The 27054-nt window shown below is 46.6% G+C and overlaps 1 protein-coding gene across 3 annotated transcripts in view; it reads right to left on the bottom strand.

The window, feature by feature from the left end:
- LOC122383748 (dedicator of cytokinesis protein 7-like) overlaps window positions 1–27054 on the bottom strand; it is a 649924-nt gene that overhangs the window by 398439 nt on the left and 224431 nt on the right. For all 3 annotated transcript variants that reach the window (XR_006256886.1, XR_006256885.1, XM_043370493.1), the window contains exons 13-16: window positions 25001–25145; window positions 23428–23616; window positions 11218–11321; window positions 10745–10913 (exon numbers count right to left, since the gene is read on the bottom strand). Coding sequence is in view for 1 of the 3 variants with exons in the window: in XM_043370493.1 (XP_043226428.1) it covers window positions 10745–10913; window positions 11218–11321; window positions 23428–23616; window positions 25001–25145 (607 nt within the window). In the remaining 2 variants the exon portion in view is untranslated. The remainder of the gene's footprint in view (window positions 1–10744; window positions 10914–11217; window positions 11322–23427; window positions 23617–25000; window positions 25146–27054) is intronic.

Genomic DNA, 27054 nt, shown 5'->3' with positions numbered 1-27054 from the left:
AGGGTCTCGTCGACATAAGGTAAGGAAAGGTAACCATCAACGTCACTTCGAGTTTGTCGCTGCCCCTGCTGCTGCTGCTGCTGCTGCTGGTGGTGGTGCTGCTGCTGCTGTTGCTGTTGCTGCTGCTGCTCAGGCGGCGGTGGCGGCGGAAGCGGTGGAGACGGCTCCTGTACCTGCTGCTGTAGCCGAGGACCTGGCTGCGCCGGTGACTGCTGCTGCTGCCGTGGCTGCTGCTGCTGCTGTGGTCGCCGCTGATCCTGTTGGGGCCGAGCGCGTCCAGAATTGCGCTGTTGTCGCATTATTTTAGTCCGTTGTCTTGACACTTCCCTTCTAATGCCTCTGATCATCTGGTTGGGATACCCATTCTGCTCGAACATTTTCTGAACTTTGTCACATGACCTTGACATTGCCTCTTCGGTTGATGAAAGCCTTAGCGCTCGTTTAAACTCGCTTCTAATGACAGCCTTCTTCGTTGTCATCGGCTGTGCCGATGAGTAATGAATGATGATTCCAGAGTGGCTGGGCTTGATGAAAAGCTCTGTCGATAGTTGTCCGTCCTTGTCAACCGATATGAGGGTATCCAGATACGGAATGAAACCGGAATCGAAAGAGTCCTCCATCGTGAACTTGATATTCGGATGGACGGAGTTCATGTAGTCGAGGAAGGCTCGCAGCTCCTGATGAGAATGAGTCCACACCCCGATAGTGTCATCTATGTACCTTGCATACAAGTCCGGTTTAAGTGTCGCGTTTCGGAGGGCAGACTGTTCTAGCTTGTGCATGAAGATGATCGCTACTGGTGGTGCTACTTTGCAGCCCATTGCTATCCCCAGCCGCTGTTTGTAGAAGGACTGGTCGAAGCGGAAGCAGTTGTTGTCCAGACAGTGGGACAACAGTCGGGCGATGTCGTTCGTTGATAGGCCGAAAAGATCGATGTCGTTTTCGTGTTCGTGAATGAGGTCTTTGACGGCTTCTACAGCTTCATCGATCGGGATGCTGCCATACAAGTTGACCACATCCATACTGAACACAATAGCGTTCCGAGGTAACTGATACTCCGTATATTGTGTTTTTAAGCGGTTCAAATAGTCCTCTGTATTTCTTAGATGGGCCGGTATTTTCACTAAGAGTTGGTTTAGTATCCGGTCTAAGAGCCATGCTGTCTTCTCCGTAGGACCGCCGCACGCTGACACGATTGGCCTCAGCGGTACCCCTTCTTTATGGTCCTTGGGTAGGCCATATAGGACTGGTGTCCGTGAGTGCGCCGGGGTGAGGTCCTTGAGAATGGATTCTGGCAGTTTGTCGCGACAAGTTTGACGAAACACTTGTTTAGTTTTCGCTTCTATTCTAGCGGTGGGGTTTTTGTCCAATGTTTCATAGTTTTGCGCATCTTGTAAAATCACTCGTGTTTTCTCTACATACTCTTCTTTGTCTAACACGACGAGGCCTTTACACTTATCACTGGGCTTAACAATCAAAGAATCTGATTGTTTCAAGGTTTTGAGTTCTTTACGCTCTTCTTCGGTTGTGTTTGTATCGGTCGGAGTGTGGTGCTTGTACGCGTTCATGACTTTCTTCTTAAGTTTTAAGAGTTGGGTCTCCGCATCGGTTGAACTACGAGGGGGTTGTCTCTTCACTACATCAGGGAAATTGACTCGAACACTGCATGAGACTTGTTCTGAATCTCGTTGAGCTGCCACTCGGGGTTCGGCAAGGCTATCGTTTGCTGGGGTTATGGAATGATTCGGTTCGTTGGTAGCCGCTGGCGGCCGTACAGCCTGCAGAAGAACAAGTCACTGACCCTGACCCTGCGGAAGTCAACAGGAGAGTGACACGGAGCTGCTCTCGCCGCGCTCCACAAGCCCCCTCGGAGCCTGATTCAGCAGTAGCAGCCCCGCCAGCGGCTACCAACGAACCGAACCAGATACATAAAAAAGCGAGATGCTATCTTGTAGATTAAATCGTCTACTATCTGCGACTTTTGAAGTGTTTTTCAATCTGAGGTACGGAAATCGTGTTCCCAAGAGACTGAAAGTAGCCATGCTTTACATTAGACCCAATGGCAAAAATTCGGAATCTGACGAAATTGGCCATTTTTACGTCTGATTTATGAAAATTCTAGACAGGATATATAAAAACCCGAGATGCTATCAGGTGGGAAATTTCATTGACTATTACCGCTTTTTGAAGTGTTTTTCGATCTGAGACCGGCAAATCGTGTTCCCAAGAGACTGAAAGTAACCCTGTTCTACAGCAAGACAATGGCAGAATTCTAATATTTGATGGAAGATATCTTAGGTGATAATAACCTTACTACTAATTGCAATGCTTCACTGGAAAGCTCAACACTGGCACTATCATCGGTCTTCGCATTGCTATTTCACAGAACAACAAGGAATAACGTTTTGAAGCCTTTGAATATTGACTTACTTTTCATCGACGGGCTCGATCCCCATCACCACCAACAATTTTCCGGGAAGTCAGGATTTTGCAGATATTTAAGCAGAATTGCAGAGCTGTGTTAATACTACGGCACTTAAATACACATTTTAAGAAAGCTGCCTTTTTCTTAGCATGAGTTAGGTCTCAGAAATAGAAACATGTCGATATAATGAGGAAAAATAAGTGCAACTGATCGCGCAAGAGAGTATCCTTAGCTCCCTAGCAACCACCTAGCAACGTAAGGCAAAATAGTAAACAACTCCTGTTGATATCAGGTACTCAGCCTTGGAAGCACAGTAGACGGTCACCAAACTGGGCTTCATACTGAATTTTGCATACCAGAATGGATGTTTCCAACTAAAATTATTTTTTCGCGAAATTTATCTTTGTTCCCCTACTATTTTTCGTAAAACCGAGATATACAAACTTAATGATATCAAAAATAATATTGTGATAATGAAAACCGACATATAAAACAAGATAATTGCTGAGATCATGCCTACTAAACTTGGTCCTACCCCCTAATTCAATATACCCTGAATTTTTCTGCCGATATTGTGAGCTTCCCGTTGTGTCTGACAAAAGTTCTGTCTGGCTTATTTTGATAATGACCTGTGGTCGAAATCATCAATAATTATTTAATTATTTCATCTTTCGGTATTTCATTGTAAGGAGGCCATTTAAAAGTGTTTTTTTTCTCATAGAATTTCTTTCAATAGATTGAATTACCTTTGCCTAACCAAGCCACATGTGTCAGTATCATCTTTTATTGTTTACATACAATCAATCGTGGTAGCTGGAAACTGGAAAGCCTCATGGTTGTCTAATGCAAGATTGTCTTATCAATATCATTATGTAGATTCTAACATGAATTGTGATGTGGTAGCCAGGTAGGTACCTAGTTATGTATTGTTCATTAGTCATTACTTTGACTTACCTCTATGTTAATTGTTAATGCAAACTTTTCTGTTGGTATGTAAACTGTGAACAATCTTCATGTCACTCAATTCTCTCAAGTTGTGACCGTCATGAGCCTCCTTTATTTTGTATTCTGTATAATGTAACTGGATGCCTTTACTAATATGGCCTTTGTATAAGATTGTTTGTTTCTAACCATACTTTGGTATTCATAACTTCTTATGAAAGAAAGTTGTTAACATTTTGAGCACCTATGAGCTATGATCCCAATGGATCTCACGACAAAATTGGGGAGCCAGATCTATGATCCGAGTGGATCTAGCGACAAAATTGAAGGGTCAGATCTATGATCCCAGTAGATCTCTCGACAAAATTGAGGGGTTGGATCTATGATCTGAATGGATCTCGGATCGGGATCCATGGGATCGGATTTCAGATCCATTTTTCCGGATCCAAGCACATGTCTGGTCACAGACAAGGCGGGGAGAGCCGCGCTCGCGTGCGCACCGTGGCGCGGCTGGCGCTGAACTGAACAGAATTCGAGAAGTCACAGATCCTGTTACCACAGTACTGGAGCTGGCACATGATGTCCCATCAGCTGGACATCTAGGGGTAGAGCAAACAGCGAATCGAGTGGCTGAGAGCTACTTCTGGTACAACATGCGGAAAACGGTGAAGAACTACTGCAAGTCCTGCACATCTTGTTTGGTGCACAGGAGCAAGACAGCCCGCAGTCGAGAGGGAAGAGAAGCAGTGCCTGTCCAAGGCAAACCGTTTGCTCAGTGGGCGGCAGACATCCTCGAGTTACCAAGGACTGAAGACGGTCATCGGTATGTCCTCGTGATGACGGACATCTTCACCAAGATGGTCAGTTGTTTCCTTTGAAGCAGCAAACCGCAGAGCAAGTAGCAAGCTGCCTGCTGGCAGTCGTCTGTCGTTACGGAGTGATGGAGAGTCTACTTACAGACCAAGGTCGTAATTTTGAGAGTTCGATCATCTGCAAGACGTTCCAGGTGAAGAAGCTTAGGACTTCTGTTTACAGGCCCTGCTGTAACGGAGTCCTGCCGAAATGTTTAACAGAACCATCTGCGAGATGTTGTCCCATTTCGCAAAGGACGCAGACTGGCCGAAGCTGCTGTCACAGGTCGCGGCAGCCTACAACTCCAGCGTGCACTCGACTACAGGATTTACGCCATTCCAGATGGCGCACGGAGCTCAGATGAGGACGATGGCAGTCGCGGAGTTTGATTCTGTGAACTTGCGGAATCGCTCCTACAACAAGTACTACGAGACGCTGAAGAAACGAGTTACAGAAGTTCATCAGCAAGCGGCTGAGAAGATTCAAATAGAACAAGCTGCAAGAACCGACGAGCCAGACAGCAGCTTCAAGGTCGGCGACACGGTCTGGTGTCGAAACTTCAGGAGACCAGTCGGCGTGGGAGGCAAACTGTTACAAAAGTTCGATGGCCCGTATGAAGTAATTCAGGTGAAAACGCCTGACTACATCATCCAGAAAGGGAAAAAGAAGCGCCTAATCCATGGCGCCCACTTGAAAGGAACATTGGAGAACTTGAGAAATTCAAGTCCAAGAGAGTACAGAGGATGGTACAGAACATGCCACAGAAGACGACGGAGAGTCTGTTGGATCGCGGGGGTCAACAGAGCAGCCGCGGAGTACGCGGCCGCCAGAGGACAGATCGTCCGAGGCGAGGCCGCCAGCAGGACGGCAGTCTGAGCAGCTGATGGCGACTCAACAGCCGTTGGCAGGGTTCCAGTCGACGGAGACGACGCGGCCGGCAGGGACGCGAGCGGCGGAGCAGCCGCCACGGACGGCGCCGGGACGGACTGCACCGGAGGAGGAGCAATCGCCGCGGGCAGATGAGCGGTCGATCGGTGCTGGCGACCGTGAGTACCGCACCGCTAGTGGTCGAGCCGTACGGCGGCCGGACTGTTTTTCGGTGATCGCGCTGTGGGGTGTCCACTGTCCAAGATACTTAAGGGTCTCTGAAGAGTAAGAAGCGTTCAAAAGTTGGGTTGTATTGTGATCGACCCACCTACATGCTTGGCGACACCAACTTTGATGTCATGCGACCAAGCAAACCTGGTGTGACACCCTATATTCAGCTCCTAAGCGACCTGGCGCTGACTCAGATGGTCACCGAGCCGACTCGCCCTGGTGAGAATGCATCTCTGCTGGACCATCTGGTTACGAGCCGGCCGGACCTCTCATCGGAGGTGGCGGTCGCCGCCTGCAATATCTCAGACCACGATCTGGTCACGGCCAGGATCGCTGACGTCAAGCGGCCATTTGTTCCGGGCACCGTCGCCGTCCGGAGTTCGCGGCGGGTGAACCAGGATGCTCTCTGCCTCGAGCTGCTGCTGGCTGACTGGTGTCGCCTATACGAAGCCGAATCCATCAGCGACATGTGGAGCGGTTTTCTCGGTACCTGGCGTCCCATCATAGACCGACACATGCCGCTACGGTCTGTCAAGCTGCCACACCGGTCCTACCCGTGGCTGGAGGACGAGACTGTCCGAGAGGCCATGGCCGCACGTGATGCGGCACGCCTGGACCGTGACCGGACCCCGTGTGAAGAGACCCGGCAGGAGTTTCGAACTCGGCGCAATGCGGTAAAGATGGCGCTGAATACAGCTAGCGCCGCCTATTTCGCCACGTCCTTCAGAAACGGCCGTGGACAGACGTGGAAACAAATCAGGCGGTACCTCATCACGTCCAAGAAGACCGAGCCGCGTGCCACGTGCGCCACTGCAGACGACCCGGAGTGGGCTGACAGGCTGAACCGGTTTTTTGCATCGGTCGGCCCGGGCGTGGCGGACGCGCTGGCGGAGCGGGACACGGGTCCATCTCTCCCGCCCCGTCCGCCGCGTGTCTGCAGCGGAGCCTTCAAGCCCCGTCCCTCCACACTGCCTGAACTTTCCGCGGCGCTACAGCGTATGAGCTCGAGCCGCGCGTGTGGACCCGATGGCATCACCATAGAGATGTTAAGAATGACATTCCCCGTTGTTGGTCCTCACCTCTTAAAACTGATCAACACTTGTATCGTACAGTGTGATCTACCTTGCGAGTGGAAAGTCGCCACAGTCGTGCCGTTGCACAAAAAGGGAGACAGAAATGACCCGAATAACTACCGACCGATTAGCGTGCTGCCCGTTGTGTCCAAACTTTGCGAGCGCATTGTGTGCACGCAGCTGATGTCGTACCTGAACAATCACCATCTGCTTTGTCCGCAGCAGTATGGCTTCCGGCCGGGCTTGTCCACGGAGGCGGCCCTGCTCGACGCTGTCACCTACGCCGTCAACAACATCGACAAAGGTCTCGTGACGTCTCTAGTCACCGCTGACACTTCCAAGGCCTTCGACAGCGTTGAGCACGGCCGTCTTCTGGACAAGCTCGGCTGGTACGGAGTCGACCACCGGTGGTTCGCCGCCTGGCTTAGTGGTCGAACACAGACTGTGACTGGCGCCACCGATTCGTTGGAAGTGACCCACGGTGTAATTCAAGGATCAATTTTAGGGCCAATTTTGTTTATCATTTTTACCTCCGACCTGCCACAGCACTTACCGAGTTGTAAACTTGTGTCATATGCCGATGACTGCCAGTTCTTTGACGCTGAATCTCCATCTGAGGTACATACACTGAAACGTAGAGTTGAAATCACCCTCGCGACAGTTTTGACCTGGTTCACCCAAAATCGCCTCAAAATTAACCCTAGTAAGACGGAAATGCTCATTATTAAGTCAAGACATCAAACCACAGATACTGATTTCTCAGTATCTTTTGGCGATGACGACATTTCACCATCTGACAGCGTCAAAATCCTGGGCGTCATTGTAGACTCTCACTTGTCTTGGAGCTCGCACGTAGACATCGTTGTTCGTCGCTGCAATATCATCTTGATTGGACTTGCTAGACTCCGGCATAAGCTCCCAAAATGCACTAGGCAACTTCTTGTTCAAGCTCTTGTATTTCCTCACATTCGATATTGTTTGACGGTCTGGGGAAGCTGCTCAGCTTCATTAAAAGCGCGTGTCCAAAAAGTGATAAATTTCGGTGTTCGTATTGTGTCTGGTCTTGGGCGGCGCGACCACGTTACACCTGCACTCAGTGAGCTAGGTTGGAGCACTGTCGACGAAATGATTCTTGATCGAGACATCGCAGTCATTAGTCGTCTTTTAAGTCCCACCTGTGATGCTCACGCCCTAACTGAACAGCTGGTATACCGCAGTGAGGTATCGACGCGCCAAACGCGAGCGGTGGCAAGAGGTCAGCTGCACCTGCCGAGAGTCAAGACCGAGTTTGCGCGACGTAGTTTTATGTGTCGTGCAATTGCTGCCTCGGAACAGCATTGCTTGATTGTTTTTTTTTAGGTAGGATGAATGCTTTTTACTGTCAACTATCATGCGTATGTTCATATGAAATATGTATGTGTTCAAATATGTTCTTACTGTGCAATCGACGTGGACGCCAGAGAACCTACGCTTGTGGAGGGTCCTAATAAAACTATCTTTATCTTTATCTTGTGTTGATGATGCGTTGAGTTTGGGAGGTCCGAGTGTTGTGTTGAGCTTCTGAGGTCGCAGAGTCGTGCATTTTTGGTGGTATGTACCCAAAGGATTTGGGACCGTGATGTGATAGAACTTGAAAGACCTTCTGCATTGTGTGCCTCATTCATGACCGTACGATGCTTCCGTCAGAAGTAGCGTTTAGAAAGGGGCATACAAGAAAATAATTACTACTTTTTTGTTATTGGCGTCATTGCAAACTCCAATAAACATTTAGATTGAAAGAGGCAATTGTGGCCATTATGGTCCTTGGTGAGTTGAGCGCAGCATGAATTATGTACATAAGAATCTTGGAAAAATGATCGTGGAAACATCAAAATAGATGAATGGTTTTCTTTCTAGGATGCTCACTAGTGTTTTGATGCATTGTATATCAGAATAGCTTGACACTTGCTCAGAGTTTGCTTCAAGCCTGGCATATCACACCCCAGAAAATATGCAAGGTAAGAAAGAAGCAAGAGCTTCAACTTGAACCTTCAGGACAATCACTGTTGGACAAATCATCAACTCCAAATCCATTTTCTATAACGTTGTCGTTGATAATGAAAAGTACCAGGGTCTGTTGTTCTGTTCCACAATCATGCTTCATGATTGGGCAATAGGTGTCTACAGTGCTTCTATTCTTGTTGGTTGTTAAAGTATTCTGTTCATGTAGGTAGGTACAGGTCTCGCGGATTTTAAAGTTAGATTTTGCACCTACATACAAAATTAAAAGTAAAGGCCGCGAGGAGAAGACACGGCTAACAGATACGATATTAAAAAAAAGCTCTATATTTAACCCGCGAGGTGCTGGAGGGGGGGGGGGGGCGTTAAACGCCCCCACTTTTTTCGCCGGGCCATAGAAACGGCGCGCCGCAGGCGTGCCAAATTTTGGGTACCTGTAGGGAATTAATTGAAGTTTATTGTGACAAAGTTTCAAAAAATCGGTCGGAAATTTTTGAGATATCGAGGTTTTAGTGACGTCATCATTTCTGAGTATTCGACCAAAAACGGCATATGTTCAAAAAATCATATAAAATCACAGAATAGACATACAGACATGCCCTAAAGGCCATTAGACTGCCAATACCATGAACAATCAAATGGCTATCTTCAATTATCGATTATCGTTCCACATTTTCCAAAATCTTGAACTGAATCTTGGCAATTTCTCGTGACTACTTCACGATGAAATGCATGATACATGCATTTCTTAAATTGAATGTTTTGAGCCAAACAAGAACACAATGATAAAATGAATGTCACCATCGTATTCTACGCCCCAAATTACCCATAAAACACGTGTCACAGGCTGCGAATATCAGTTTTGATTTTCGGGGATATGTGCCTACCCGGTTGACCTGACCTTGACCCTGACCTATGCTTGACTGACCCCTACATGGATCTGAACTCTTGCAGGCCTTATATGATGGATTTTGTACCGTTTTGACAGAGTTTATGACGAGAGGCGCCCATTGCGAAGTCCTGAAGTCTATGCTACTGAAAGCCCGATTTCAGGTGTTTGACCTGACCTTGACCCGACCTGTGACCTCAAAATTCAACTTTAAAGTACTCATCTGAAGCGTCTCGTCGCGTTCTTTCGTTTGCCGCCTCGTGCGTTTCGCTGCGCCTATTGGTTCTCGAGTTATCGGCTGGGGGCGTTAACCCTATTAGTGGCAGGGGGGTTGTTTTTATCCACCCCTCAGGTTTTTCGGGAATATCTCCGAAACCGCTGAAGCTACGATGCTGAAATTTTCTGACTTTTCCTAAAACTAAATTGGGCACATTCTCTGAAAATTTCAAGTTCATAACTTTACCAGGAGCGGCTCCAGAGCACTGGGAATTGGGGGGTCCTATTCGTGAAGCGAGTCATTTGGGCGAAGATCACGATGCTGCACCAGTTTTACGAACAGTGAATGAAAGGTATCATGTGATAACATATACAGTTATTGTGCATCCTCTTTTGACACGTTTTTGCTATAATAGGCGGATCCAGGCGTCCAAAAAGGGGGGTTATGTTTTACCTCCCAACATAGGTGCCCTGACACCGCCTATGCATTACCAATACAATTTTAGTCGTTCTCTCATAAGAAAATTATAACATAACAAGACCATTACCACCCTTTTTAGAAACAGTACCAACAAAAACCTTATTTACTATACTTTTTGTGTACCCCCAATCTCAATGATCTGTATCCGCCTATGATTTTTGAAAATGCATATTTTTAGGATCCATGTGAATTCCTGGTTCATTCTCTATCGATCGGCAAAAGTTGCGTTAAGATTGGTTCAGAAACCTGGCCGTGATAAACAGTCTAAAATGTATCTGCAATTTGCCCGTTTTTGCCCCCCTCTACCCCCCCTATTGACATTTTTTAATTTTTATTTTTTAGAAATGTAGATCACGTTGAGCGAAATCGAATGCCGTTTGAATTTTGAAAATCGGCCCGTTAGATCTCGAGATATCAAGGGGGGTCGTAAACAGCCCCCCCTGCCACTAATAGGGGGTAGCCAGGAGCCTGCCACTAATAGGGTTAAACGCCCCCCCCCCCCCCCAGCAAACGATGTGTGGCGAAATACCCCAGCAACTGCCGGGTTAAAAGACCTGTGGCCGAAATGTACAAAAAAACATCAATTCTGTAGCGACACAGCAATGCGCTGACAAATTTATAATGAAATCGCTGATGGCATGATGCAAAACAGCCGATTTTTGTCCGATTCGACGTGGAATGCCTCTAGAGTTAAGAAGGCCAGCCGAATCACTGGCCGCTCGGGTGGTGCGGATTGACCCGAGCGGCGGCCGGCCGCGGGCGCCACTCACCGACACCCGTTTGACCAGCTGTCCGATGGCGTGGAAGCACGGCTGGCCAGTGTTGATGAGTTGACCAGCGACCATCGGCGGCCGCACCAGCAGCTGCAGCAGCCGGTCCAGCAGCAGCGGCACCATCTGCACCAGCCGCTCCGGGTCGCTGTCACACAGCTGCTCGATGCTGAAACGGCGCCGGCAATCACGCACGTTGACGTTAACGTCGCAGCTGCGGAAGGTGTACAAATCTACGGACCAGTCGCTCCGGAAAAAAACGACGGGTCGCGACTTAACCCACGCCCCGTTGGGGGACGGGGGGGGACTGCCCACTCTCTTTTTTCACACACGATGCGAAATTTATGCAGAATGAGATGAACCCATCTTCGTAGCACTGCATGTCGCAGTTTTATTTTAACATGCAAAAAAAGTGCAGAGCGAAGCCATCGCCCCCCCCCCCCCCCCAACACCACAATTCAGGGAAGGCTCACCTGCGTCGGAGCTCTGTTTCGACGTTGCTATCTCCTATTCGCGTTGGCACCACACCGCTTTCCACAATTCGACACATGCCCAGGAAACTGTCGATGTTCTTATCCTGAAACAACAGTATTACATCTGAAAAATGTTTTAAAAAAAACTGACAGTTGATGTATAGCTGGGACGTGTCATCATTAGAGACGCTATTCTGACACTAGCTTATTATAATTGACGTTTCCATGGACAGGGTATTCGTATTCGGACCAGTCGGGACACCCTTGATCCGGATGACTGGCACCGTTTCCATGAGCAAAGCCGGTCATAGGCGGTCCCAGGGGGGGGGGGGGGGGCACGGGGGCCATGGCCATCCTTCAGTGCTGAAAGGTGGGGCCATACTATCTTTTAGCCCCACCTTTCCAGTTCAAACAAAAATCCTAAAAAAAAGCTTTGTACCTCAAACGGGGGTGACTTTGCCTTGCAGCATGACTTTGCCATGCTTTTCAAAAAATGTTTTAGGCAGATCTCCAGTGATATTTTATGAAGAATGTAACAATTGTTTATGCACAAACGAAAGATAATTGATGTACCTTTCAATATAATCAACACTGAGAGATAAGTTACCACTAAATACCTAACTGCGCTTCTTTTTATTGGAGTCATTGAAATGGTCAAATTTGAAGAGGTCCGAACTTTATATTACCTAACCATGTTTTGCGACCAACTGCGACGCTGAAACTTGGTATGGTTGATCATGACAAGGCTGTAAAGTTAGCATATCCAACAAAACTGGCATTTGTCCCTTCATTTAGCTTAAGTTTTTGGTGGCGATTTTCAAAGTGATTTGCTGGCCACATGGGGTGACTTTGCCACCATGCTACCAATGCAAAAATGAAATACTTATCCGATGCAATACAAAATAATTTTTTACCGTAGCATCATTTTGATCTCCAGTGTTTTTTTTTTAAGTAAAAGTTTATGTGTTGAAACTTAACACAGGAATGCACAGTGGGAGTGTAGAAAGGCAAAAATTATCAAAATGAAAAATGGATGAAGCTGGGCCCAACTTTTCAACACAGCCACGATCATCTACAACTCCTGAGTTTGCCAGTAAGACTGGCTGAAGAAATCTGTATCATTTTATAGATCAAACCGCTGATAATAAGGGTGCCAGTAAGTTGCCGCAAGGACGGCCTAGGTATTTCTGTTCCTCTCAATGCCGCCGGAAGAAAGTGGCAAGTTCCTAAAGTACCGATACAATCACATTTTTGCTTATTTCTCTATTCTAAACCATTTTTTAGTTTCCATTTGCTATCAAATGTCTGTTATTTTCAAAAAATGTAATGTATTATAAAAGGTAATGTATCTCTCCTTTTTTGTACATCATTTAAGAGCAAAAAACCTCGAATTGCTTTATTTGCTATAATTAACAATTAAGGATGGTTACCCTTCTCCATACAATGGAACAAAATGCTTGAAAAACATTTGTTAGCGTTAAAAAAAAAACATTATTTGGCATAGTGGCAAAGTCAGCCCTTTTTTAGTTTAACTTTGCCACGACTCATTTTCTTTAAAGAAATATATTTTTGGGCAAGATATAAATACGATAATAGCAAAACTTAAAGAGCTAATCTTCATCCGTGTTTTGAACATAGTCATCCCAATAAGTTAACAAGTTTTAAGTATACAAGCGTCAAAAGTTGAAAACATGGCAAAGTCAACCCCCCCCCCCCGTTTGCGGTGCGTTTCTTTTTCTCGTTTAATGAAAGGTATTAATTTTGCCAACAAAGGAAGTAAATTTCACTCATGAGTGGGCTCAAATTTGGCGGTCAGCGTCGTTGGCACTGGTTCACGAGTATGGCCGGATGTGAGGTAGGGGAGAGTGGGGCACATTCGTGCATGGGGCACATTCGTTTTTTGCTGTTTATGGGAAGACGAGTGACTGCACGAGCTAAAGGTAAATTATGAAAATACGTCTATCATTGCCGCCCTTCGCTCAATGTAGAAGACAACACTGTACCTGCTGTCATGCTGGATAAAAACGCAAATTTGTAATATTCGTGCGCTTTCCAAACTTTTCTAATATCATCCATTTTCGTGATCATGACTCGGAAATGTGGGTTAACTTTTCAAAATTGAGAGCAAAGAAGCTCACTTTATTCACGGTTCTGCTGCAAACTAGTTTGTTGAAAAACTGTCATTTTTTCAATAAGAAATTTTGAAACATTTTACAAATAACGTTTTGGGGCAGGTTCGTGTACGCACTGCCTAGGGGCACATTCCTCCATATTTTTCGTTTTTGCGATTTATGACTTTATCTGTAGTAGTGACGCTCGCCTGACTCAGTCTCGGCTGCTTGCGACGTCGTGACAAGTAATTCACGTGTCCTTGGAGAGGTCACGGAGGCGGGTCGATGGCCGGCAGTTGGCACATTCTTGTTGGCCAGCCCATTCTTTCTACATATGTTGTGCAATGTATTCTTGTCGAAAGGAATCAAGTGAAAGGACCCCCTGCCAATTTCTGCTGATAAATTTTTGGCAATGCCCGGTGATTCCTCGAAATTTGCAGGGTGCACGGAAGTGCCCCACCCCTTGCACGAATGTGCCCCATAGGTGGGGCAGTTTCGTGCAAAAGTTCAGAGTTATTAAAAGTAATTTTTTTCTAATAGAAGCGGTAACTTTAGAGGATAACTTCTAAAGAGGAAAAATATCTGCAATAGTTCCTTTCCATACTGCAATCAACAATTTTGCCTTTGCACTAACCGACGAACAGATATATGGATTTATCCATTTTTTGCACGAATGTGCCCCACTCTCCCCTATACTCTTACTTATATGGAATATCAGCGTGGGTTGACATGATGCTCTCGTAGGGCTCAGCATTGGCTGGCACGAGACCCTCTTCGGCAGTGGCGGGTGGGCCCTATCAAATGAGCGTGGCGGCTCTACGACACTTCAGTACGACCTCGTGGGAAGGATTAGCGTAGGACCTCCGGGACCTGCGTAGAGCTTGCATGAGCTGGTATGTGATCTCAGATGCCTGTGTAATGTGTACACAGCGGCGGTCGCGGGGGGGGGGAGCATCAAGGCCATGGCCCCCGGGGCATTCCACGACAAATCGACAAGTGTTTGATACCACCCGAGCACTTTTGATTTTGACGACTTTATCGTTAGGGTTATCTTGTGTCCTTAAGACGACGGTGACGTCGGTAGCAGGGTATATAGAACAACGGGTACACCAACGACGCGGAAAGCGCCCATTTTACCTGGATGAGCTACATGGTAGGTGATATATTTTTTTTTTTGGAATATGGAAAAAATAGAGTATTCCATTCTGACGAGTAAATCCAAATTCATAAAGCAGTTACTTTTAAATCATATGTAGGGGAGTCCCGGGAGGTATGGGCCGGTTTTGTGAAAAGGCAATTTTCTTCCAGTGGGCAGTGGCTAGACCCGGTTTTACAATCTGTGTACGTGAAATTGCCTTTCGCCTGCAAAGTGTGCCTGATATTTGGCATCTGGGATCAACTATTTTGTCCCGAGATAACTTTCCATAAATCATGCGCTTTTTCGATCCATCAAAATACATCGGGAGGTATGGGCCATGGCCCGGGAGGTATGGGCCGGTGTCATGTTTCATATTCTTTTCTCGACAATGAGAACAATACTCGTAGCTGGTATCCGCCCTGATCTCTCTTAGAGCCCAGGAACTGCATAAGCGGCCAATAGCAGGTCACTTGGGCACACATGTATTTTGGTAAACTCAATCATGCTCCATGAAATAAGACAAATAATATCTTCTGTTCGAATGAAATTTGTAGTTAAATTTTGGACCTTGCGCGACAAAAATAAAATTCATTGAAGAGGACATTCAATAAAAGCATCATTTTATTGTTTTAGGATCAACGGGGGTGGGTGGCCCGAGCCTCCCGCTTAGGACACCAGAATGTGCGTAGCATCTCAGCTCATAATCTTGCAAAAAAGCTTCAAATTGTCTATCCAGTCTTAATTTGCATCCTTTAAACTATATGTTAGCAATGGTCTGACATCATAAAACGAACCTGCTTCAAATTTATCACGAATTTTCTGTATGTACCGTATTTTACTCGGTGAGGGCAAAAACGCTTTATCACCGCTCATTGCCAAAGAAGACTGAGGAAGATTTTGGAAATCACGTGGTTTGTATAACGGAATGGCTGCTACCAGTTTACGCGGTCAAATGTGTAAAAATACGCAACACTTCTTCAAAACTGCGATGGCCCATACCTCCAGGGGGCCCATACCTCCCGGGTCTCCCCTACCAGAAATAACCTACTAACCATAGTAAAAAAATGAAAGTCGAAAGAATTGTCTATTGAATGAAGTTGAATTAATTAAAATGTGACAAGGGTATCCAAAGTTATGGCAAATCAAAAATATGACGGAATTCAATTTTTTTAATTCAGTACCCTATAACTTTACAATTCCGGGTAGAAATGCACAAAAACACTCATATTAATTGTTAGGAGGGATAGGTGAATCCGTCTACCAAGTTAACTTTACACAAATCGTCGGTGGTAAGGTGCAAATCAGCCCAATTTTGTTCGATTTGACGTGGAACGCCCCAATATCATTTAGATATAGCGGTAAAGGAGCTGATTGTTTAGTTTGGTTAGGCACTTTTGGTCGATTTCAGAGCAGAAGGATGACAGGAATTGGGGGGAGACATGGGTCTGGGCGGGAGTCCTGGACCTGGTGCGCCGCGCTGGAGCCGAGCCCATCACGTGGGTTGGATTGCCCTGACACATAGATAGCCCTGGGCGGTGTTTCACGGCCCAGCGCTGCAGCACGCTGCGCTGTGCTGCTTCATTGTTTCGGCGGTTGATAAGAATTCGGCTAGACGCTCCAGCGTTGCGAGATCCCGCGTCTGTTGATGTTTCCTTGGAAATTGGAAACCCAATGCATCGCTGCGCACAACGCACCCTATCCAAGCAAAATCTTACCATCGATGACCTCTGGTGACATGACCTCTGACCCGATTTAAAATTTGCCGAAGTATTTTTGTTAGTAATTTTGACGCTTTTTCGAACGTCAATTACCTGCCCAAAGCTGAGTTATAAGCAGATGTTCAATCCCTTTCCCCTCCAACAGGGCGTGAGAATCAAGGCAGTCCAGTGGGACACAGGCTAACACAGTGACTATCTCATAAATCATTGTAACCATTAACATCTACTGCCCTTCTTCAACACCGGTTTCGTTGCGGTGAGCGGTGGCCGTCCCGCTTGGATTCTACAGCTGGCTGGCGGAAAGCGTTACCGACCGCCCGTCCACCGCCCGCGGGCCGGACCGAACGGTCTCGCTGACCCCACCTGACCTGAGCCCGGCGCGATATGGGACAGGCATACGGGGGTTCGGCTCAGAGGTAGTGCCCACTGGTGGTGGGGACTTTTTTAATAGACCTACTGTACTGCGTTATTGACTATCACGGATGAAATTCTCAAGGGAATGGACAATTCAGAAATTACTCTTTTGACCTTAATTGATCTCAGTCGCTGCTATGATGTCGTAAGTCATGATTGCTTTTAGCAAAAATTTAAACTTTGTCAAATATCCACAGGTTGGTTTCGTAGTTACCTTGATGGACATATACGAGTACAACGTGAGAAAATCGGAGAAACCTCTCTGACACCTCGCCAATCACTATCGGCACCTTTCAAGGTACATGTCTCTCTAACGACATTTCCTGTCACATGCCGACCGAAATGAGCGGATTCAAAATCACTACACTTATATACGCAGACGACACCCCAGTAGCAATCACGGGACATAGAGGATTATTCATGGCTCCGAGTGGAGGTAAAGATATCCGATCTTCCACGAGTGAGCCATGAGGAATCCTTTATCTTTCTATGTTGAGGTTTATTCTTAATTAATAAAATACATTATTTATATCAAATATATTAATTTATATTTAAATCTAATCGCAACTACAGACTATTTACTATCAGATTTCTAGGTCCTGGATTGTGGAATAGCATTGTTGCACCTCTTTTCACAACAATTAATCATATTCCATCTTCAAAACAAATAATAAAGAAGGTGATACGCAGACACTTTGTTGATTCATACAACACTTAAGATAAATATGAACAATTAATGAACAAAATCAAAACAATAATCAAATCAAATATAACGATCAAAACAATAATAAGAATAATCAACCTCATAGCGACAAACATTATACCTACCTATATATTGTGTATAGCTATACTGTTCGTATATCGTTAGGGGTTTGTATAAATATGTGCTATTTCCACGTTGTACTGTGCGTTGGAAATAGTACATATTACCCACTTTGGTTTGTGGGATGCATATGTGTCGTATGTGTATGTATGTGTGTATATTTCGCATACATAATGCATATGCATATATGTACGCATGTGCATGTCATACATGTACACAACATAACGATTCGTGTATACCTATTTTAACCCTCGCCCTGGCAGGGCATTTTTCATAACACGGCCTGGCAGGGGGGGGGTCGATGCGACCCCCCCCCCCTCGCGATTGGCTCCTATGGCACCTAGAAACACCAAATTTGGTAGGTAGGTGGGCCCCCTGGAGTTCTCGCCCCTGTGCAAATTTGGTTGCTCTAGGTCAATATTTAGGGGGGTTTTGGGGGGTGTAAATGTAAAAATTTCGCTAAAAACAGGTCAAAAGTTTTTCGCTTATAACTTTTGATCTAATTAAGATAAAGAAAAAAGAAAAGCACCAGTGAACTCAGCACGTCAAGGCGCGTCGAATGATATACTTTTTAGCTTGCTTAAATGTACTTAAAGTTTTTCTTAAATTTTAAGTAAACTTAAATTTATAAATTAAGTTCAAGTTAACCAAATTGCATCATATCGCATATCATTCGATTCGGCTGATCACCAGGAACACAATGATACCATTTTTTAAGCTCTAGCGTCACTATGTGCCAAGTTATTGGCAAAAACGTCATTTGACCTCAGTTGACCTCATTTGACCTGACCCATGGATAAGTACACCAAACCAAGAAGCACCAAGTGACCTGCTGCTAAGTACTGTGGTTTCAAAGCACAAAAGTGATGGAACGAAGCGGATATCTCCAGTATTTTCCGAATTTAGTATTTTCCCATAGGCTTAACATTACGACGTAATGACCTCTAACTGACCTCAGGTCAGTGACCTCAAAAAACCCGAACTATATGTTATACAACTCGGTGAACTTAGCACATCCTGAAAGTTTGAAGGAAATCAGTCCAAAACTGTGAGTTGGACAGGTGCAAAAAGAAAATTGAAATTTGACCATGACCTTGTACCGGTTTTTCTGACCTGGTGACCTGACCCAAGGTCACCCGGACCTGAAATTTTCAGGTCATATGTAAAAAGGTTGCCCCATAAGCTGTGCCAAATTTGGCGGCGCTGCGCGCCGCCGTTTTTACGCTATCTTCGAAAAACCTTAGGGGGGGGGGGGTCGCATCGACCCCCCCCCCTGCCAGGGCGAGGGTTAACCCTCGCCGGCCGAGGGGGGGGGGGCGGGTGCCGCCCCCCCATAGGGTTTTTTCGCGATAGCTCCGAACACGCTGGCGATAGAGAGCTGAAACTTGGCATACCTGACCTTTGATCCAAGCCGGATCTTTTGACACCAACCGCATTTTTGGGTCAGGTCAGGTCACTGACCTATGACGTCATAAGTGAACCTCTGCACGGTCTTCAGATGTCGCAACTTCGCAACGCCCTCACTGCAGAGGAGATGTCACAGGGAAATGAAACTTGCAGGATCTAGTATCCATTATGAGTCCCACAACTTGTATATCTTGGATTTTTCCTAAAGGTCATATGAGGTCAGGTCATTTTCGTGACCTCACCATTATAAGTCAATGGGGAAAAATGAAAACTGCTATTCTGGCGCCGGGAACGATCTCCAACTACCTCAAGCACACAGAATCGTGATTTGATGCACTCCTTGCAAGGTTAGATGCGTCACTTTTGCAATGTTGACCTTGCGTGACGTCATTTATGACGTCATCAAGGTCATATTAGTTTTTCGTCAATAACTCTTGATCAAATTGAGCTAGCGAGTCGGGAAAGCCACCAATGGACTCAGGAAGACCTGCCGAATCGAATGATATGCAACATGACCTCTTTCGACCAACTTCGTGACCTGGGGGTGCTGACCTGACCTTGACCTGAGGTCAACACCCTAAGTTGACCTGACCCGGACAAAAAGTATATCATTCGACGCGCCTGAGGAGACGAACACGATGCTGCCAAAATCGGCGCTCTGCGGCCGTTTTTGCGAAGTTATTCACCAAAAACTGAACCGTACCTTGGGGCACTTGACCTGACCTCAGAGGTCACCGGTTGACCTAGGACCTTAAAATCGGGTACCAATCTCTGCGTCTCGTAACGGCGCACACGCTCGTTTTTTCCGCGACGCGCTAGCTCCACCAAGGGCGAAACGGCGAGGGGGGGGGTCGTACCCGCCCCCCCCCCCCTCGGCCGGCGCGTATGTAGAAAACCAATAGGTCCGGCGAGGGTTAAATACCAACTACAATAAATCCTTGTGTGCCACCCTTCTCAATCATTGTCTATTTCAATTTGCATATTTACCTTATGGTATCTACATGCATTACCTACACTGACATTTATACAACTTATTGTACCAATTCTCATAATACTCTAGTCCGTGCTGTTTCCTGAGGTTCTGTCCGGCAACAAGCCTAGCTTAGCCGGACGGAGCCAAGGGTTTCGGCAATAAAAACGACCTTGCAAGAACATGACCAGGCATGCTTTTCCCCACCTGAGTATGAATGCGTATTGCGTTAATTACTAGCACTGGTAAAAATGATAGTTGCTTGTGTTGGTATAGTGGGCAGTCATTTTGCTTCACTCGGCAATGACTACTTTCCTCCTTTTTGGCGTACTTACTAACATTTTTTAGTAGTATTGCATGCGTTATATTCTATTTATCTTTTCCACTTCTTAGCAGGGAGTGCCGCGACTTGATCAATTTATTATGTTACCTGGTGTTAAAGTGCGGTCTCTGTGCGTCGCCGGGACTGTGGGAGGGGGCACTCCTGGTTACCTGATCATGGGTAACGGACTATCTTAGAAAAAAAATGTATTCATATATGTAAAAATAGATTCAGAGTAGCTTGTTCTTATTTGATAAGTTTCATCCATAAACAATGTTGTTCGGTTATTAACCCTCGCATGTGTGCGGCGTTTGCCAGCTTCTAATGTGTAGGGGGGGGGGTCGGTTGGACCCCCCCTTGCCGTTTGGCCCCTGATCGAGCTAGAGCTTCGCGGAAAAAACGAGCGTGTTGCCCGTGACAAGAGGAAGCCGATGATACCCAATTTTAAGGTCCTAGGTCATTGGTTGACCTTCCAGGTCAGGTCAATGACCCAAAGTCGGGAAAATCGGGACCTGTTAGAATGTCGTAAAGTGTGGCTGCTAAGGGGTTTTTCGGGGTGCTGATCACGAATATCGTGTTAGTTTTGATCACAGATGATGTCTTGAAGCATTTAGACCAGGTCGGGTCAGGTCAGGTCAGGTCAACCAGTAGGCGTCGTGACGGGTATTCGTAGTACGTGTCAACCGCCTCTGACAGCTTCGTAACATGTTACGAAGTCACCAAAACTACTTCGTAAATGTTCAAATGGTTGCTAAATTCGAATTCAGCTCCAAAAACTAGCCTAGAAACATGTAAAACTCGAAAAAGTGACCCGAGGTCACCCGAGGTCACCAAAGGTCAATGACCTGACCTGACCTTCAGGTGACCTTGACACACACGGGAGTAACATCAAATCACATGTTTGAACGTTTGAAACCACGAAAAGCTTGCAAACACGCGGCTAGTGCGAGCCGACATACGCGAAATCGCGATTCCGGCCAAACATGGTCTCGGAAAAGAGGTCACAGGTCAAAGGTCATTTGGGTCAGGGTCATGAAATTTTCAGGGTAGGTGTAAAATTGATCAATGCGAGGGTACTGAAAGTTTCGTCGCGATCGGGCGCTTTTTACGCGAGTTATTCGCGAAAAACCATGGGGGGGTCCATCCGACCCCCCCCCCTACACATGCGAGGGTTAACCCATCATCACTTGAACTCTTGATTTTTCGCTATGAACCCTCGAGACCTTATCTTTGCATCTCAGAGGGATGCAGAGATAACAAATTCTTATCTTTGCATTTCAGAGGAGTGCGAGATAGAAATATCCCTGCATTGTAGACCCAATGGGAAATAAACCTCAACTAGAAAGATAACGAAATCGCCTATCAGAACAATCTAAATGCATGGAATATGTTTTGGACAGAATGGCTACCTGGTTTCTTCAACACGGTATGAAAGTAAATGCATCCAAGACTGAACTAATCATCTGCGCACTGCGGTGATCGTAAGCAACTGTCGCGAATTGATATGATGCCTGCAATATCTGTCATGGGCGAGTGTATGAAAACCAGCTCGCATCTTAAAAATCTAGGTGTTGTCATGGATCAGAATCTATCTTGGAGTCATCACGTAAAGTTAATCTCACAGCGATGCTTTGGGCACTTTCGTTGGGTTATTCCATGCTAGACATGTGTTGCCTCATGATGTGATGCATAAGTTCGTAGATGCGTTAGTTATTTCACACGTCAGGCATTGTGTTCAAGTGTATGGAAGCTGTAACGGTGAGCTACTGGATCAGATTCAAAAGATATTCAACTTTGCGGCCAGACTGCTTTCAAATAGGCGTAAATATAACCACATTACTGACGTACTTCGAGATTTCAAATGGTTAGATTAATGGGACTTTATCGCTTACTTTGATCTTTGTATGTTGCATCAAGTCATCGCGACCGATTTTTCCATCATCTCTGTCATCCCATTATCGATTTAATCATCAGACTATTGATCAAGTGACGCGGCAATCAAGCCATCTGTATCTTGAGCGCCCCAGGAACAATAATGTAAAAAGATCATTTGCTTATAGTTCTGGCCATTTATTTAATGATTACCATGACGGGCTGTGTGATATGAATGTTACCACACATACTTTCAAAAAGCGCGCCAGGGAAGTAGCTTCGTCAATGTATCCGTTCTTGACGTTATGATCGTATTATGCATTTTAAGTGTTGTATTTTTACCATGTATGGCCATTTACACCTTTGTTTTACATATGTCATGTTTTCTAGTGTATGGCAATGACCTAAGAATAGCCCTTCAGTGTGGATTGGTCAGCTTACATGAATACAAGTTTCAAGCGTTCAAACATGTGATATGATGTTGCTCCCATGCATTAGAGTGGGTGTCAAGGTCACCTGAAGGTCTGAAGGTCTTACTACTACAGTGTAGTAAACTGGGGACAACCACACTGTCAGTGGGGACATGAGACACTCAGTGGAGACAACCACACTGTCAGTGGAGACATGGGATACTATCAGTGGGGACAACCGATTGGAGTCGTCCGTCGCCTGGGGCCGGGTACTGTCTGCTTTTTTGGCTCGGCGGGTTTCGGGCGGGGTCGACGCTTTCTGATACTTTGGTTTGGTCATGTGTTCTTTGTTTAACTTAATTGGAGAGGCGCCTTTGATTTAAGCTTTTTGCTTTTGCGCCAATCCTCTATTGTTTTGTTCGTTGTTCTTGTTTACATATGGAAAAAATACAATGAACTGAACTGAACTGAACTGAACCACAGCTGTAGTAGTAAGCTGTCAAAGGCGGTTGACAGTTGACACCTACTACGAATATCCCCTAAGCGGGACCCCCACTGGTTGACCTGACTCCTGACCTGACCCGACCTGGCCTGAATGCATGAAGGCAACAGCTGTGATCAAAACTAACATAATATTCGTGATCAGCACCCCGAAAAAAACCACAGCAGTCACACTTTACGACGGTCTAACAGGCGTCGATTTCCCCCACTTTTGGGTCAATGACCTGACCTCAGAGGTCACCATTTGACCTATGAACTTACAACCAAATACCGTTGGTTTTGTCTAGACTTACACGATGGTTTTTTTCCGCGATGCTTTAGCTCAATTAGGGGCCAAACGCGAGGGTGGTCAATGGTCATACCAATACCCCTTTATGCCGTCGAAGGACGCAAAATGGCCAGTGCCAGCGAGGGTTAAGGCCCAAAGTCATCTAGTTATGCTTGGAGATGATAACTAGAACGACGGCACCGAGCTCTGGGCCGTGATGGACACGGCCCAGAGCCCCCCCCCCCCCCCCACTGACCTGCGCGTGCACCGAGCTGTGCGCCGTTACTGAGACGCTGAACAGCGGCCGGTGGTTGTCCACCCACTTGACGCCAGGAAGGTTGATGTCGGGCGTGATGTACGGGTAATTGGAGGGCGGTGGCTCCAGCAGCACGGGCAAACAGGCCTCTGTGGTATTTAGACGGCCCTCGCGAAGCACCGGCAACCACTGGCGGCACGGTACATTGTCAGTGGGGACACGGCATACTGTCAGTGGCAGGGCTGCGGAGTCGGAGTCGGAGTCGGTCGGAGTCGACAGTTGTGACCGGAGTCGGAGTCGGAGTCGATTTTAGAAACCCGAGCCGGAGTCGGAGTCGGAGTCACCGAAAATCTGTCGACTCCGCAGCCCTGCTAGGTCTGCGGAGTCGGAGTCGGGAGTCGGAGTCGGTCGGAGTCGACAATTCTGCCCGGAGTCGGAGTCGGAGTCGGAGCTGGTTTTTGAAAGCCGGAGTCGGAGTCGGAGTCGGAGTCGCCGAAAATCCATCGACTCCGCAGCCCTGGTCAGTGGGGACAACCACACTGCCAGTGGGAAGTCACGGTACATTGTCAGTGGGGATAACCACACTGTTGAGTGTCAGAGGGGACAACCACACTGGCTGGAGGAATCCAGAGCGTCGTAAGCCTCGTCGTAGCTGCGACGTGTCGCAAGTTGTGTAGTAACTCGTTTTTGGAGGGATCAATCGATGAGTAGCGTTACTTAAGTAATAGAGGCTGTCGCAAGTTGCCTGATTTGCGACACAACTTACGAATTTGAAATAGCAGTCGTAAGTTGTGTCGCAAGTTGACCTTGCTTTGAGGAAGAGATCGCAGGTCATAGGTCATTCGGGTCATGGTCACGAAATTTACATGGTAGGTGTAAAATTGTTGAAACTGTTGAGATTCTGAAAATTTGGTTACAATCCCCTGACGCTAACGCGAGTTATAGAGCTTGAACCAACGGGTCGTCAATGGGGCCTCAATCAACGCCAGCGAGTGTTAATAATGGTGCATAATATGTTACATTCACATTCATTGGGGTATTCAGGAATATGAAGTAGCCTAACACCCATTCTAGCAACTATTGGCGAATCCAGAAAGACGGTCTTGGACAGGCCTAAAGCTGAGAGGGCCTTAGATCAGTCAATGAAATCATATTGCTGAGCGTATAGGAAGGCCTTAAATTAATTATCATTCATTTGTTTTAAACAAAAACAAATGAATAATAATTAATTTAAGGCCTTCCTATACGCTCAGCAACACTTCTCAATTTATATACTTAATGAAATGATATGTTGTATTTGCTTTTGGCCACTTCCTTGCTTTCTGCCTGAATCCGCTAACAAATCGGCCCCTGACCCTTCGACCGCGGGTACGGAAACGGAAACACGGGCATTACACGGAAACAGTCACATTAAGACGGCGACAGTGCTACAGTGACGCGGCAACAGTGCTACAGTGGCACAGAATTAGTGTGGCACAGTGAGACGTTGACAGTACCACCAGTGACAGGGAAACAGTGCCACCACTGTCAGCACGGTACCAGCGTAGCACAGTGAGGCCGTGAGTGGACGCACCGTGTAGCCGATTGGCGTGGACGCGCTGCTGGGCTCCGCCTTGCGCTGCTGACAGCTCACGTGAAAGAAAGTGAACAACAGGTGGTGAGCATCAGTCAGCGTAGCCGGCAGTTTGATCTTGATCTCATCGTAAAAGTCTGGGTTCCTGGGAATGACAGAGACCAGAGTCCAGAGACGAGGAAGCATTTATCCTTGTACAAGATAGTAGCATCACCACTCTCCATTCTTCATGCCTGATATCTTTCCAGAAAGTTAGAAACTTAGGAAATACTGTGCGATTTTTGAGTTAACTAATGCACAGGCACGAGTAAAAATCCACCTTCCCCCTACACACAGAGATTTTTCAAGTTTTGTGTCAAAAATAACACCGCGCAACATCGCCAAATTAGTGAAAACTTCTGGATTTTCATTGAGCACGTACTGAGATCTTGAACAATGAACCTCAAATAATAAAAGGTTACCAGGTTACGTTAAGTGACCTCACCTCATCCGCAAATTTGCGAAGCTTTGCATATTGTGGTAGACTAGTCATTAATATGCTTTGGCCGGTATGCATGATTACGTTACTCGTGTAATTGTCCGCGCTGGAAACAGGTGCATCAAAAGGCATCCAATGGCACCTCCAAAGAGCACACCCGGCTGGAATGGGTCTGTGCGTGCCGAGTATGTAGCGTCTCGCGGTGCCTTTCTTAATTGGCGTGCCGGTGGCTCTCCCAGGACAGGTGCTCTCTTTTCCCGAATGTCACTGGCACGTTCATCGTTTAAATACGCCCTACGTCGCTGCAAAAGGGAACGTGAGGTCTTGCTGGCCAATCAATTGAGTGAGGCTCTTTCCTAACAGCCAGATAATCGTTTCTGGGTTCTTGTCAGGAGGCACCTCGGTGGTGGCAGCCCCGTGGTGTCTGCTGGCGCGCCGGCGGGCCGTGCGGCCTCTCAAAATCACTACTTTTGCAAAACAGCTTGAATAATGAACACCCTTGACTTTTCACGTGGCACGTGCCACGACGGTCACTGAGATGTATCAAAAGTAGTCAATTACGGGGTAGAAGGGATGAGGCTACTCAGCAAAAAAAAAAAAAAAGACCGCAGCCAATCGGTCCAGCGGTCCCTGAGATATAAGCCTCTCAAAAGCGTTACAGGCCGGGCCGGGCCAGGCCGCTCATACTGAGATTTTTCCGTTATATTGAAAAGACTTCGCTTCGCTTGCTGCGCTCGCTCGTAATTAGCCCTATGGCATTGGGCGTCGCATGGAAAGAATGGAACCAAAAGTTGCCAGTGCCCTCCCCCCCCCCCCCCCCCTTAACTGAAGGTGTTCCGCCGCCACTGCTGCTGCCCGCTTCAGTCCCTGTTTCCAAACTGGTCTCTGAAGTAATTGCACTCATTACGCGGTCTGTTAAGTTACCTTACCTATGAAGGTCTACCTCATCTCTATGTAACCTATAAGTAATGTCAAAGCTAAGAGATGATGTTTTTTCGTACTCCAGCGTAGATGGATAGCCATACGGCTTCCACGGTTGACAGTGATGACATCAGTCATCTTTTGCAAGCTCGTTAAAGCTTTGGGCTGTACGGGGATTCGAACCCCGGGCCTTTGGATAAGCGCTCCAATGCTCTACCTCTGAGCTATACAGACCAAGTACTTTAACGAGCTTTCTGCCAAGTTTTATGCGGATCATTCTTAGGTGTTGTTTTTATCCGCTGGGACTGAGAGCGTGAGAAGATGTTTTTTCGTACTCCAGCGTAGATGGGTAGCCATACGGCTTCCACGGTTGGCAAAAGATGACTGATGTCATCACTGTCAACCGTGGAAGCCGTATGGCTACCCATCTACGCTGGAGTACGAAAAAACATCATCTCACGCTCTCAGTCCCAGCGGATAAAAACAACACCTAAGAATAATGTCAAAGCTAGTTAAGTTAATTCTGAATATCCGGGCCCAGAGAACCATCACTTTGTATCTGCAGCATTAACAATAGAAGTGCGAGACTCACTCATCAAACAATAAACGTAACTCTTATGGAAAACTGTTCATATTTCTTTCAGGCACACGACAA

Source organism: Amphibalanus amphitrite, unplaced genomic scaffold (assembly GCF_019059575.1).
Source record: "Amphibalanus amphitrite isolate SeventyFive unplaced genomic scaffold, NRLGWU_Aamphi_draft 000013F_arrow, whole genome shotgun sequence".
NCBI lineage: Eukaryota > Metazoa > Arthropoda > Thecostraca > Balanomorpha > Balanidae > Amphibalanus > Amphibalanus amphitrite.
This window is presented reverse-complemented; position numbering and strand designations above follow the sequence as displayed.